The sequence below is a fragment of the Drosophila sulfurigaster genome, chromosome 2R (genome assembly GCF_023558435.1).
Source record: "Drosophila sulfurigaster albostrigata strain 15112-1811.04 chromosome 2R, ASM2355843v2, whole genome shotgun sequence".
In the NCBI taxonomy this organism is placed as follows: Eukaryota; Metazoa; Arthropoda; class Insecta; order Diptera; family Drosophilidae; genus Drosophila; species Drosophila sulfurigaster.
Window position 1 is genome coordinate 4,618,800 of NC_084882.1, and position 12,178 is coordinate 4,630,977.

At 39.7% G+C, this 12,178-nt stretch overlaps 2 protein-coding genes across 4 annotated transcripts; one reads left to right on the forward strand and one right to left on the reverse strand.

Annotated features, from left to right (window-relative positions):
- Positions 1-2,175: 2,175 nt before the first annotated feature.
- LOC133835559 (atlastin) lies at positions 2,176-11,810 on the forward strand. Of its 3 annotated transcripts, none has more exons than XM_062265549.1 (5): positions 2,176-2,315; positions 9,118-9,433; positions 9,501-10,714; positions 10,780-10,846; positions 10,902-11,810. In XM_062265549.1, exons 2-5 carry the CDS (start codon positions 9,206-9,208, stop codon positions 11,034-11,036), a joined length of 1,644 nt encoding a protein of 547 aa, XP_062121533.1. In that variant the 5' UTR covers positions 2,176-2,315; positions 9,118-9,205; the 3' UTR covers positions 11,037-11,810. The 3 variants fall into 3 exon arrangements, with proteins under 3 accessions (XP_062121533.1, XP_062121535.1, XP_062121534.1); XM_062265551.1 differs by having other exon boundaries at positions 2,185-2,315; positions 9,121-9,433; XM_062265550.1 differs by lacking the exon at positions 2,176-2,315 and adding an exon at positions 7,421-7,572.
- Positions 3,472-7,191, reverse strand: LOC133835557 (putative inactive tyrosine-protein kinase Wsck). Its single transcript, XM_062265545.1, has 2 exons — positions 5,390-7,191; positions 3,472-4,948 (listed from the first exon to the last, which is right to left on the reverse strand). The coding sequence occupies exons 1-2, from the start codon at positions 6,536-6,538 to the stop codon at positions 3,644-3,646; spliced, it is 2,454 nt and encodes an 817-aa protein (XP_062121529.1). The 5' UTR covers positions 6,539-7,191; the 3' UTR covers positions 3,472-3,643.
- Positions 11,811-12,178: the final 368 nt, after the last annotated feature.

A 12,178-nucleotide genomic window follows, 5' to 3' on the forward strand; every position in this document is an offset into this window, starting at 1 on the left:
AAAAACCAAAGAAAACCAAAGAAAACCGAGAGGTGGAAAGAGGCTATTAGACCCCTAGTAAGTAGGCGTTTTTGCCCATACAAAAGTATTTCTTTAATAACTTCAACAATTTTATCTGATCGCAATCAAATTTTCAGAAATCAGATGAAGTAACGTATCTTGGCGTACATCTCGACAGACGGCTCACCTGGCGCACGCACATTGAAGCTAAACGAACTCACCTAAGGCTGAAGGCAAAAACTCTGCATTGGCTTATAAACTTCCGCTCACCCCTTAGTCTGGATTACAAGGTCCTACTCTACAACTCCGTTTTGAAACCAATTTGGACTTATGGCTCTCAGTTGTGGGGAGCGCCAGCAACAGCAACGTAGAAATCGTGAAGAGAGCCCAAGCAAAGATCCTGAGAACTATCACCGGGGCACCGTGGTACTTTCGGAGTGAAAACATTCAGAGAGACTTGAATATACTTCCCGTCCGAGATGAAATAGAACAACACATGGAAAATTACTACATCAAGCTGTCGAACCATCCAAATCACCTCGCTAGAGCACTAACATTAATATGCAGCCGTTCCGCCTTCGTCGTAACGAGCGTCCCATCCAGCGACAATTACTAGGACCGCCTACCATAAATACAGTTTAAGAAACTGTTAGAATACTGTAGTATTTTTAATATTTAAACACATTTTGTTAGTCTCGTAAGAGAAGATTCAAAATATAAAACAAACAGTAAAAAATCAAATAATATATGTAGTTATTATTGTATACACCAGCTGTAGCTTGAAAATTACGCTGGCTATTCGATTTTTATTGATTTGCGGATGCGGACGGGGCCGTGGCAAAATTTTAAACAAACTTGATTTGCGTGCAAACATAACAAATGCTGTCGAAAAATTATAGCTCTATCTCGTATAGTCTCTGAGATCTAGGTGTTCATACGGACAGACACACATACGGACATGGCTAGATCGTCTAGGCTGTTGACACTGATCAAGAATATATATACTTTATAGGGTCGGAGATGCCTCCTTCTACCTGTACATACATTTCCTGCCGTTACAAAGTTACCCTTCTACCCTATGGGTAGCGGGTATAAAATTAAATTAAAAATAAAAGAAAAAAGACAAAGGCATCAAAAATATTAAAAGAAGACGATCAATTTGATGAATAATAATAAAATTTATATACTTATATTTTTTGAATGTCCCCAGTTACGCATAATTTATTAAATTGTTAATTTTCGATTAATTTGTTTATATTGCTCTTAATATTCTTCTTCTTCCTGCATGATACTCATTGATGCAGTTCTATGATGCATGTGTTTACAAAGAGGCAAAAGAAAAAATACAATAAAATTTAATTTGCATGGAAAGAGACATCAACAGCAACAAAAAATTTTTCCTGAAAATAATTTTCCAAACACAGTGAAAGAAGAATGTTGTGTTTTTCCGTTAATTTGGTTAATATGAATTTTTAAAAAGGACGACAGCAAATTTTGTACTTAATATTTCTCAAAATTAAATATTTTATATTTAAAACCCAAAAACGAATAAAAAAAGGGTTTACTGAAAGGCGAGCACTTCCGACAGGAATGTTGTTATTCAATTTTAAAAATTTTAGTGATCGATTTTGGCTACCTTTATGTCCCGACAGGGACAGGGAAATGGTAAAAAACAAAAATGCATGGTCACATTACTCAACCAATTGCCTATTAAATAAATGCTATTAAATAAAAAAATAAAATAAAAAAGATGACATCACATTAACTGCCTATTTTTATGACGTCAATATCCCAAGCCATAATATTGCAATTTTTTTTTTATTTTAAATTTTATACATAATATTGCGACTCTCCAATATTAATTAATGCTATTTCTCTTTACGAAATTAATTTTTTTTAAATTATCGATCGTGATTCTTGTTTTCATTTTACCGATGAGTGCGGGATAATAGGTTGTCTATTTTTCCGCATGTGGAACTGCTGATTTCGCGCATCTGGGAACAGCGCTTTATACGAAGATCTGTTCCATAAATTAATTTAATGCAAAAAGGCATAACATGTACTTTTCTTTTATAAAATACTGAAAGTGTTATTTTCGGTCATTTTCTAGTTTCAATATGCTATCACTTGCCAATCTCCATTTCACCTCCAATCGAATTGAAACAAATCGATGTTTACTTAAGTTTTCAAAACATCGATGCATCAAAAGTATTATCGATGGTTCTCCACCTCTAGCAACAAAAGTAAATTTAAGAAAGAAAGTACCAAAGCAAGCGGTAGTGGCAAGTTTGCTATTGGACAAATTGTTTATTAAAGTGAGTAATGTTTAGATTCTTTGTGAGTGATTATTAACAATATATAGTGTTCGCAATGACTTTTGAAGCAAACAATAATGTGTGAGCTGACCACTTTTGTAACTTACGTACCTCAATACCTATGTATACGTACCTATGTATACGGAATAAAAACAAAACTTATTTTATTGCGTCTTCGCCATGTGTTTTTTGGATGTAAATTGTTTGTTAAATTAAAATCACAAAGCATTCGACGAGTCGGATGGTGCAATCAACAAAATTACAGCTGAGATCTGCTTCTTTTTGTTTTTCCTCTCTTTTCTTATTCATGTTCACGAGCTTCGGTTGCCTCATCTTGGATAGGCGGGCAATTCGTAGCGTCATTTCAGATTAAGATTTGATTTATTATTAATATGTATTGCCAATACATGCACAGATACGTGTGTATATGCAATGTACGATAATTTCAATTATTATTGCTCTTAGTGCCATACTCGATTGTACTCGAATCGCTGCGTTTCGCATTTGGTAACGTCATTCACCTTGACTCGCGAGTGCAAAAGTTGCCTTTTGTTTATGTACATAAATATATGTACGTATAGAAATATACATATGTATGTGTGTATATTCCACTGCTGCTTATAAACTTTGGTCATATCAGACATGTGTTTTACCTTTGTTAGTTTTTGTTTCCATTTCCAATTCGATGGCTTATCAGCTGTTCACACTTCTTGTAGCTACTTGCGACTATCAGTATGTTTCCAATTGGAATACTTAACGGAGCTCTGCAAGCACACGTGGGCGTGTGTGCGTGTCGCCACCTACCTGCACATTACTATTTATCTGAATAAACGTCTTAGAAATATGCATATGACTAATGCATTCTTTCTATTTGTCCTGTTGCCCATCGCGAATTTAATTCATTCATTAAATACATACGTAAGCAATTATTATGTAGTTGACCTCCAAGGCAAGACAACCTTTATTCGGATTAATCGCCAATGATTCATTAAATTTTTATATTATTAGTTTAAGCAACGCTCTCTTAGCACATGCTCTCTTTGTAGGCTTCTAAAAGAGAGTTATAATTTTATTGCAATCTTACTCTTATTTGGGCTTGCTTTTTCTCGCTCTTCATCGAAATTGATATTAAATTCATCAAAAAATGAAATATATCAAGCTTTCATTTAGCGTTTTTATATTTTGGTCGTCGTTTATGGATTGCAAATAGTTCATAATAAATACACAAGAAGCACAAGTTAAACAATAATCGATAAATTACATCAAGCACATTCCCTTTAAAACTGATATGTTGTCGAGCCGAGTCTCCTCTTCTCTATTCAAACACACTAAATCTGCGTCTCAAGCATTGGCAGATAAAGCGGCAATGTGTCCAAAGTGTCCGAAGATAACCGATCAAAACAGAGCGCATGACGAGCCGAAGTCATCAGCTGCCGCACACCGAAAGACACATCCTCAAATCCAATGCGCTCGCTCGGCTCCAGCTGCCAGCAGTTGAGCAGCAGCTGGTAAAGATCGGCATAGACGTAAACAGGCTGAGCCGGACGCACTCCGGCCCGGATGGCGTCGAGGAGTTGCTGACTATTGGGAATGTTAGCGTAAGGCGTGCCACCTAAAGCACAGCACTCCCAGGCGACGCAGGCGAAAGACCACACATCCGACTTGACCGTGGCATGGCTCTGTCCATGACGAAGCACTTCCGGCGCAAGCCAGCGACATGGATCCAACTGCTGGCCATTCCCATTCACATAGTGTGGAGGTCCAAAGTAGCTTAACTTCAGTTTGCAATCATCATTGACATATACGCTGTAGCCGGAGAGCTGACGGTGGATCACCTGGCAGCTGCCCAAGTACGATAAGGCACTAGACAGTTCATACATCCACTGCAGGACCAGTTGCTCTGTGAGTGAGGTCAGATGGGGGGCAGGCGCCACCTGTCGACTTTCGATTAGGCGTCGCTTAAGACTCACGCGGTGCAGCTCGAAGATAAAATAGAACCAATCTGCACTTGAAGAGATGCCATAGAAATCTTGAAGCAACTCGTTACGTTGCTGCTTCAGCTTTTTCAGCTGGCGTAGTTCTCGCAGCAGATGCGCCTGTGTCTGAGAATCGTTCAGATCATCCATTGATAGCACATGGAGTGCACACTCTTTGGGCACAGTTTCAGTCGAAGTGAGCCTGCCACTGATGATCTCACCGTAGCGTCCAGACCCAATGACATCGTTGACGTTGAGTCTCAGAGCATTCCTTGGCTGCCGTTCAAGGCCATCGACCAATTGCTGTAGCTGTTGCTTAAAGCTTTCCAACGACGCGGGCAATACGTCGTCCTCCATTAGATAACCGTTATTCTCCCGCTCGATAATGGGAGTCTGTTGTGTAGTCATCTCGTGAGCATTACGTCGTCTAGAGCTTATCAATCCTTGGCCATGACACGTTTTGTATCGTAGGTAGAAATACGTGATAAGGCTTAGAATCAAACAGCTGCCAAAGATGATACATGTGACAGCCAATGCGACAACCGAAGATTGCCCTTTTTCGAATGTGGCATAACTAAAGTCGTCCAAGGAACTGGCGTGCTGTTCATGTGTGCTTCGTGTATACAGTATTTTGGTGCTGTTCTGCAGTGTGCTCACCTTGAAAAAAAAGATGTTAGTGGAAAGTTATTTAATTATTCAATTTATTATATTGAATTGCACTTCACCTGGCAAATTGATTCTGATCTTTTTGAGACATATCTAAGGAAGTCTGGAAGTGTTTTCTTATCTTGAATCGAAAATCAACAGTTTTAACTGCAGATTCATGATTTAGTCTGTGGTATCAAGTTAAACTTCACATTTCATATTTCTAAACCGATTTACGTCTAAGAAATTCGCCATTTTCTTGCAGTAACAATTTATGACAAATTGGTATTCTTATTTCTACAATATTCCGATTATTGTTATACATCATAACCGCACTCTTTAAATAACTGACTTTTGTCTACAAATGAGTTAATATAAGATTACTATTTTAAGGATCGCATGATTTGTACACATCTGCTATTCTCAATGTAACTAATTAACATATGTACATACCACGCCCAAGCTGATGTGCACATGAGGCTTCCGTTCCAATGCTGTGTCCCTGGTGAGTTGGTCCAGCGGCACATTACGATATCGACCGTAACGTTTACCATCTCCAATGACAAAATGCATGGTGCGATTATCTTCAGGACGATCGTAGTCCAGCTCGGCGGCTATGTAATATGGCACGCCATTCTGTTGTGCCTCCTGCCAGCTACCAAGTAGCTGTGTATCGAAGGGTTGGCTAAGGGCGTCATCCACAAACTCTACAATGAAGAGCAGCTTGGATACGGGCCCGTTGTTATTTTGCACAGGGGTCAGTTCCACAGTGATGGTGCTCGGAGTGCGTGCTAGAACTTTGGGCTGCTTGGGAACCGGGCTGGGCAGACCGACCTCGGTTCTGGCCAAGAGTGTGGCATGACCGCATTCTTGCTCCTGCTGCTGCCTTGGTACCGCACATAAGGCCAGCACGCTAACGTTGTAGAGCGTGGCTGGTTGAAGATCGGTTAATTCGAGTCCCGTTTCACTGCTCTGCACAATGAACTCCGGTTGCTGGAACGGCGGCAGAATTGAATACGTCTCCAAGATATGGCACTTGACACGAAAGTTCAGGATATGCTGCTGCGGCATAAGAGGATCCTCTGCGCCGCCAGCTTGTAGCACTTTTCTTGCATCGTATGCATCCCACGCCAGACTCAAACTGTTCTCCGTGCTGTTGACCACACGCAGATGATGTGGCGCCGGTTGCCGCAGCACCGTTGTCGAGTAGTACGAATGTACTCCAACGCCGCCACAGTACTGCGCCTTATTGGCCATGCATCTAGTGTGACACAGCTGGTCATCCTGCTTCTCACGCGCCTCTAGCTGATTGGCACAAAAGCACTTCTCGGCCGCGAGGACGGCGTACCTGTGATCCTGATGCTCGCAGATCTCGATGCACGTTTGAGGCGTCTTCGCGTACACCGACTCCTTCAGCAGGTCCGTTCTCGCCGTGTAGCAGCCAACATAGTAGTAAACTGGTTCCTTCGACGCCAGAATTTCCAATTGTTGTTGAATGGACACGGGAACACAACAGCAGCATAGCAGCAAAGCCATTGCCACGATACATGCGGATGCTTGGCGTCTATACCAGCTGACAATTGGGCGGTGTCCATCCTGCATGTTACGATGATGCTTGATGTATAAGCTCTGGGTTGGCTTGGGTGTCGTGCCCCGAGCAAGTGCGAGTTGTTCTGATTAAGCTAATTAAACACGATTTGCTGTTGGATTGGTCTGGTCTAATTTAAGCAATTTAAACTCTTATTTGGTTTATCTCTAATAATGTTTTGCCCTTTGCGCGCTACTTTTTTTTTTTTCTTGCATTGTAAGCGCTGCTCAGAACAATACTGATGTTTGCTTCTCTGCTACCTCGATTTGCTTTGACCATTCTCACGTTCTCTCAGTCTCTCAGCAATCATTCCAGTTCCAGTCAACACCAGCACTGGCGTCATTCACAAACCAAAACTGTTGCTGCTTCACTTTTTTTTTGTTTTTATTGTTTACATCGTGAACTTAATAAAGTTCGTTTGCGTCAAAAGAGCACGACTAGTATTGTTCAATTGTGTTCGTAGATCAAACTGGTTCTTGTAGATGCGTATAGATGTCTCTCTCTGACACATGTTAGAAAATCAGCTTTGACGGCTCGTAAAACACATTGCTTGCACGGCATTGCCAATAGAGTTGAAAATTTTAAATTTCTTTAAATGATGTGAAACACATCTCCTAATTAAATTTTGCACGGTTATGAAACGTGATGTTGTAATTGAACAAATTTAAATTGCACCTGTGCTCAGCTGACTAAATACATCCACACACATTAATGAGCCCAAAACAACAATGAAGAGTGTCAACTGAGAGAACAATATAAAGAGAGTGCAATATAGAGAATTTGATGATCATTCGCTCATTGCGGTGGTCCGTCCAATACTTCAATACATTCACGCATACATATGTAGACACTTGAACCATAGTCTGCGGGGTTGCTTGCGTGCCCGTGCAGTTCAATTTGGATGACAGTCGCGGCGGCTGTGGTTGCGCCGCGTTTATCTTCAAAAATTTAATTCAATAAATTATTACATCGGAACCTAAAGCGAGTATATAGTATATGAGAAAACATACGTGGTCGCACAAACACATTCACCTGCACATAAGGAAATGTAATTATTTTGTTATCAAATGCATGCGTGTATGTTGTATTAGTGTATCTTGTTGTTTGGATTGTGTTTCCAATTAGAATTTACAACTGGACAAAGTTGTCAACGTCATCATCAGCAGCAACAATTGCGGCGACTGCTCCGTAAAAGGAGGTTGATAGAGATAAGATAGAGCCAAAGGTAGCACTCGCAATGATAAATGGCATTTTTAATGCGTTTGTTATTGTATTTGAAATAGAATATTGTATTGAAATCCAAATCATTTACGCATACACCTGCTTTTCAGTTTAACGAGAAATACTTCTCTCTATCTGCCTTTGACTTCTGTCGTCTGTGCCTGTTGAGTGTCAAATTAAACTAGCGCATTGTTGAGTTTATTTTTGGCGATCTCTCATAATTGCAGGCTGTCTGCCTTACCACACATTATGGCATGTCATGCTAACGGCTGCCTGCCGCGTTCTCAGAAGCAAACATATTTGATAGAACTGTCGCAATTAAGGATTTCTCGAGTTCACTTGTCGGCTGTTGCATGCAATTTTGGCAATCAAGCACAATACACTTTATATAGGCCTTCAGACAGTATATACAAATTAATTAGTATATTATAATTACATTTTTATACCACCTACCTATATAGGGTATTATAGCTTAGTGCCTCCAGCAAACTTATGTATGTGAAGCATTCACAGCCCAGACGATTTAGCCATGTCCGTCTGAATTGATACATACAGTAATCTAAGGTCTTATTTGCTTTAACTGATGTATTTTGAAAATAATAAGAATACCACGAGAAATTTCATATAAAAAAAGAACATGCTATTTTGCGGTTTCCAGCACACAACATTTTTAAGCGAATTGATATTTCGATACTTAAATTATGTGAATATCAAATTAGCATGTCAACATGCAAAAAAATAGTCAACCCATTATGCCACACTCATATCCGTAAAGAGAAAAGTATGGATAATTACAAAAAAAATTAATAAGATAGCGTCTAGGCATTTTCTCGTCAATCGAAATAACATTAATTAATATTGTCGTATTAAAATCAAAATAATATTGCATCTAAGTACAATAATATGGATTGAATGAATGTGATTTCATCTGTTTATTTATATGTATATTTTTTTAATTGCATTTATTTAATAGACAAATGGCCATACATTTTTGTTTTTTACCATTTCCGTGCCAATTTTAGGTTCATAAAGGTTGGCAAAAGCGGTCACTCTAAAACTTGTGGAAATATATATTTTCCGTACATTCAAAATATTGCTTATCTGAGGACAGCGCTTTAACTGAAAATGGGTCTTTAATTTCTTGAAAATTTTACATTTCTGCTTTTTTTTTTGTTTTTATTTATTTTTTTTTAAATGGAATTTAAAATCTTTTAATAATTATTCCATTCAATGTTAATTTCAAAGATATGCGAAAAAACTATCGTCGACCTACTTCAATAATTCTAAGCTATTACTGATTGTTTTCCATCTCTGAAATTTTTGTTTCAGTAACATTTCCAACATATTTCAAATTTGTTTGGTTCTTTTGCAGCAGTTAAAAACAACTTAAACATTTAACGCCGACTTCAATTCAACAGGAGATTTGATACGATTTACTTACACGCACATAACGAACACAAATGGAGAGGACAGCGACACCGACATCAAGAACAATGGGCGGCTCGGCCGTACAGGTAATCAATGCATCTGAGGAGCATACATTTGTGCTCAACGAAGATGCTCTAAGTGAGGTACTGATGCGGGACGAGGTGAAGGATCGATATGTCTGCGTCGTCTCCGTAGCGGGTGCGTTTCGCAAAGGGAAGAGCTTTCTGCTCGACTTCTTTCTACGTTACATGTACTCGAAGGTACAGTAAATAATATATAGACTATTATCGTAATATATTCACATTTAATACAATTGTTGCTTTGCAGTATGTGCGGCATGATGTAGCGGACTGGCTTGGCGATGAATCGGAGCCACTCTCTGGGTTTTCATGGCGCGGAGGCTCCGAGCGTGATACTACGGGCATTTTAATGTGGTCTGACATATTCCTGCACGATTATCCCAATGGTGACAAGATCGCTATCATACTGCTGGATACACAGGGTGCCTTTGATAGCCAGAGCACGGTTCGCGATTGTGCCACGGTATTTGCACTGAGCACGATGCTGTCCTCGGTGCAAATCTACAATCTGTCACAGAACATACAAGAGGATGATTTGCAGCATCTGCAACTTTTTACTGAATACGGCCGCCTGGCGCTCGCCGACACTGGCAAGAAGCCATTCCAGCGACTGCAGTTTCTGGTGCGCGATTGGAGTTTTCCATACGAAGCAGAGTATGGCGCTTTCGGAGGCGATAAGATACTGAAACGTCGATTAGAGGTGTCGGACAAACAGCATCCAGAATTGCAATCATTGCGTCGTCACATTTCATCGTGCTTCACGGAAGTGGCGTGCTTCTTGATGCCACATCCAGGTCTCAATGTTGCCACAAACCCACAGTTTGATGGACAGCTAAGAGATATTACGCCCGAATTTAAGAACAGCCTACGCACATTGGTACCCATGTTATTGGCGCCGGACAATTTGGTCTACAAAGAGATCAGTGGGCAACGAGTGAGAGCGCGTGATCTCATTCAGTACTTCCAGTCGTATATGAACATATACAAAGGTAATGAATTGCCGGAGCCAAAGAGCATGCTGGTAGCCACTGCCGAGGCCAATCATTTAACTGCAGTTGCAGCCGCCAAGGAGCTGTACAATCAACTCATGGAGGAAGTCTGCGGCGGCACTCGACCGTACTTAAGTACCGCACATCTGGAGACGGAGCATTTGCGCGTTAAGGACAAGGCACTGTTTCAATTTGCTGCGAAACGCAAAATGGGTGGTGAAGAATTCACGGAGAAATTCCGTCAGCAACTGGACACTGATCTTGAGGAGGTCTTCGTCAATTATCGAGCCCACAATGAAAGTAAAAATATTTTCAAGGCAGCGCGCACCCCGGCCGTCTACTTTGCGTGTGCTGTCATCATGTATATAATCAGTGGCATATTCGGACTGGTGGGACTTTACACGTTTGCCAATTTCTGCAACCTGGTCATGGGTGTAGCCCTGTTAACCCTTGCTCTCTGGGCTTACATTAGGTGGGTATATCGACGCAAGTCAAATCCAATCTCATCTTGAATTTAACCTCCTATTCCATCAATAGGTACAGCGGAGAGCTCAGCGACTTTGGAGGCAAACTGGATGAGTTCGCAACACTAATGTGGGAAAATGTAAGCAATTTAATTATGCACATTAGCCCCTAATCTTAGTATTACATATTTTCAGTTCATGAGACCTATCTATCAGGGTTGTATGGAAAAGGGAATACAGCATGTGGCCACGCATGCGGCGGAGGCTGCTGTTGGTGGCGGCAGCACTACACGCTCTTCGGCGCTAAATGGAAAGACGAAGCGTTCATGAGAATACGCCAAATTAGCACAATCTAAAACGCAGCCGTCTCCCGCTACAAAACAGCAACAACAAACACCTAATAATAACAATAATAACAATGTCTCTTATAAATTAAACAAGTACATTATAAACAACAATAGCAACAGTACGAATAGAAGCAACATTAGCAGAGTCGAAGAGGTATTCAACAATATTTGGGGCAAATTGACCAGGTCCAAAAACGAAACTATAGCCAACTGTTCGGTCTCAAACTCGTTAAACTTAGAACCCAGCTCTTCATCCGCGACCATTACAAATAGTCGTAAAAAGCGAAAATCAAAGCGGAATTAATTATGAGTAATTAAATAATTCGGTATAACTTTTTCATTTTTTCATAGTGATTGTATAAATTTTAATTCGAAAATCGCTCCGAGAGGATTATTGTTGTTTATATTACCCCGATGCACTAGTTTAGCTTGTGGCTGAATATATAAAAACAATCTACATACATATTTAATAATTATCATATAAACAATAATATTCATACTTATTTGGTAAGTGGCTTGTATTTGTTGAAAATCCGATTTTAATTTTTTTAATCTATGCGTATGTACCTAATGTAAGAAGTTAACTTGAAACTTGAAATGTAACGCTGTAATATAATGAAACTGCTTGCAAATTTAAACTGGTTTAATTTCCACAATATTTTATGTTTTTATATCCAAACTATGTGAGCAATTCTTGCCCCTTACGCCTTTTGATATGTATAATAAAATGCACATTGTTGCTGTCTCGTTAAATGTACACATTCAACACTTTGGTTGTTTTTAGATTTATATTGTTTATTTCAGCATAAGCAAAGTGCGTTGCCATTATCACCACATAGTAACAATGCTGGTAATGTATAGCTCATAAGTTTACAAATGTCGGGATTAAATTTGGAGCAAATGAAAAATTGTATAATGAAGAACTCTTCTAGCAATATAAATAAAAAAAAAAAAAAAAAAATACATTTATTTTTGTTGTTGCACACAGCCCTTATCGTCCTTACAGCAGCCATTTTCGGATTTGTTGCCGACGCAACCTGAATTCTTGCAACTGTTTTCACTTGATGACGTGGCCCCGATGGAAGTATTGCAGCCGCATTTGCCAGGCAATTTGCACTTGCAATT

Coding starts and splice junctions, on each gene's coding strand:
- LOC133835557 (XM_062265545.1), bottom strand. CDS start 6,538: ATGCAGGATGGACACCGCCCAATTGTCAGCTGGTATAGACGCCAAGCA. Junction 4,949..5,389: donor TGCACATCAGCTTGGGCGTG/GTATGTACATAT, acceptor TTTTTTTTCAAG/GTGAGCACACTGCAGAACAG.
- LOC133835559 (XM_062265549.1), top strand. CDS start 9,206: ATGGAGAGGACAGCGACACCGACATCAAGAACAATGGGCGGCTCGGCC. Junction 9,434..9,500: donor TACGTTACATGTACTCGAAG/GTACAGTAAATA, acceptor GTTGCTTTGCAG/TATGTGCGGCATGATGTAGC. Junction 10,715..10,779: donor GCTCTCTGGGCTTACATTAG/GTGGGTATATCG, acceptor TTCCATCAATAG/GTACAGCGGAGAGCTCAGCG.